At 39.6% G+C, this 2,705-nt stretch overlaps 1 protein-coding gene across 1 annotated transcript; it reads right to left on the bottom strand.

Moving 5' to 3' along the window:
- Window positions 1-622: 622 nt before the first annotated feature.
- Window positions 623-1,561, bottom strand: LOC101659714 (olfactory receptor 2W1-like). Its single transcript, XM_004717755.1, has one exon. The coding sequence runs from the start codon at window positions 1,559-1,561 to the stop codon at window positions 623-625; it is 939 nt and encodes a 312-aa protein (XP_004717812.1).
- Window positions 1,562-2,705: the final 1,144 nt, after the last annotated feature.

Genomic DNA, 2,705 nt, shown 5'->3' with positions numbered 1-2,705 from the left:
TTTTTTTTTTTTTGCTGTCTCTCTACTTTACCAAGCATAATGTCCTTCTCCAGAGACTGGTCTCTCTTGATAACATACACAAAGTATAAAAGACAACACCTTCTTATCCTTCCTTTTAAGAAGTATTCCAGCTAAATTCTTTCAAGAGGGATTTGTTTTTTCTTCTGGCAGCCCCTAGTATATTCAACATTTATTAAACAACAATCAGAATCAAACTTTAGTGGAATGTTTCTCTCCACACCCTTAACATAACCTTTGGCTCCAAGAAAAGTTTGTAGGCACAGCTGAAGAAAACTTTCAAAGATTGTAACTAGTGATAATGAATGACATTCTTAAAGCTTTTCTTTAAAAAAGCATTAACAGTTGGAAATGAGGCATATTAAGGCTAAATATAAGCAAAATGTTTAGTGTTTTCTGTGTCTCGGAAAATTTCTACAAAATAAACTGTCAGCAACATGAAGTTATGTATTGAGTACTGTCAATTCAGACTATTGGAGACCTCACGTGACAATGAATATCTCATAAAAGCCACCAAATTTTGGGTTAGCAGCCGAAGTCCCAGCCACTGTACCACCAGGGTTCATAATCAATTTCTATATTGAAAATTTATGAAAGAAAGAAGTCAGTGCCCTGTTGTTTGCATAGAGCACTTTTCTTTTTCAATCAGCCGCTTAAGGGCTCCCTTGAACTCTTTATTCCGGAGAGTATAGATCAGTGGGTTTAAGCTGGGTGTAACAATGGAATAAAAGATACTGAGAAGTTTACCCTCATACTGAGATGGACTGTTTCCTGGCTGTATGTACATGTAGGTAACAGTTCCAAAGAAGATGCAAACCACAAGGAGATGGGAAGAGCAGGTCCCAAATGCCTTCTTTCTCCCCGTGGCAGATTTGATTTTGAGAACAGCTACAGCAATGAAGCCATATGAGACCAGAATGAGAAGAAGTGGTGCAAGCAAAATGAAAAAACACAATGCAAATATAATCTCCTCCATGGCTGTTGTGTCCACACAGGCAATCTTGACCATGGCAGAGATTTCACAAAAGTAGTGATCCAGCTGGTGGTTTCCACATCGAGGAAGGCTCATGGCATAGGGAGAAAGGATCATGCAATTAGTGATACCGATGCCCCAAGTCAAGGCCACTAGGCCTTGACAGAGTTGGGGGTTCATGATGGTCATATAGTGTAAAGGCTTGCAGACAGCGTTAAATCGATCATAAGACATTACGGCCAGAAGCATACATTCAACTGTGCAGAGTGCAACATCAGTGAAAAGTTGAAAGGCACAGCCCCCAAAGGTTATTCTCTTGTCTTTACCCCAGACATTGACCAACATTTGTGGAACTATATTTGTGGTGTAGCAGAGATCCAAGATGGCCAAACTTCTAAGGAAAAAGTACATTGGGGTTTCGAGACGTTTATCCAACACTGGGAGCAGGATGATGGCTGCATTTCCTGTCAAGGCAATGGTGTAGAAGAAAAGGACCAGCCCAGAGATGGTCACCTCCAGCTCGGGCTGTCCTGAGAATCCAACAAGGAGAAATCCACTATCATTGATCATTTTCCTGTTTCTTTATGTCAGATCTGAGAATATCAGCACATTGAAAGGTACAGTAAGTATATTTATAAAGTATAATATATTTGCACATATGTGATAGGTGAGAAAGAGCCCACCATCAACTCTCATGATCCTGTCATTGTATATGCTCATTGAAATAAGTCTCACATTTATTCCCAGGTAGTATCCTACTCTACCCGTCATAGGCTGTTATTGCTTTCATGTTTACAATTCGACTTTGACTACTTCTATGGCAAGGCAAAAAGTTACAAAATTCACATAGGATATTTTTGAGCAAAACGACTGGTTCAAATCGATGGTCTTCTCTTTTATCGATAAGGGTTCTGGGAAAGAAGGTTGAGAATCTAAAACAAAGCATTTTCTTTTCATCCAAAATTTCATGGAAAATACAGATCCTACTTTTCTCTCTTGTTATGCCGTTTTATTCTCATACATCTGCTGCATAGGTTCAGTCCTGCTGTGGATATTCATTGTTTTATCTGAATGTTATTCCTTATTTTATTTTTTCTATATGAAAGCTCTCTTCTTTGACCTCAATCGTGTATAACCAAATATCACTTGCTTTCTCTAGCCTCACTGCTAGCACTCTCTCTCTCTCATTGCCAACACTGTCTCTATACCTGAACTTTTCACTTCATCTCCAAGGTTAGTGAGCACATTAAGGTCCGTGACTGCTAAGCAAACGCTGGAACTTGAAACAACCTGGAGGTACCTGGGAAGAAAGGCCCAGAGACCTAACTCTGAAACTAAGATCCATGAGAGCCCAGATGTACACGGGCACACACATATATGGTTCCCATGACAGCATTTCAACTGGATGGCTACTCGCCCTCCCACCCCATCTTCTTTGAAGGGATACTTTTTTTAATTAATTATTTAACTTTCTAGTTAATCTCTACTAAGCTAATGAATTTCCTCCTTTATCCAAGACTTCCCACAGAAAAATTGATATTAACAGCCTTGCCTTTAATTATGTTAAACCTTTTGATAGACGGGCACCATTAGCTCTCTTCACCACATTTGCTTATGCACACGTTTGTCTTCAGTGGTTGTGTCAGTAAAGCGGGCACCCACTGATATGATTTTCAGTTCTTTGATGTCTGATAACTGATCCCTTCTACGCCTC

Source organism: Echinops telfairi, unplaced genomic scaffold (genome assembly GCF_000313985.2).
Source record: "Echinops telfairi isolate 266 unplaced genomic scaffold, ASM31398v2 ScPeMD7_7453;HRSCAF=8491, whole genome shotgun sequence".
NCBI lineage: Eukaryota > Metazoa > Chordata > Mammalia > Afrosoricida > Tenrecidae > Echinops > Echinops telfairi.
Note: the sequence above shows the minus strand (reverse complement) of the source record. Positions and strands in the feature narration are given on the sequence as shown.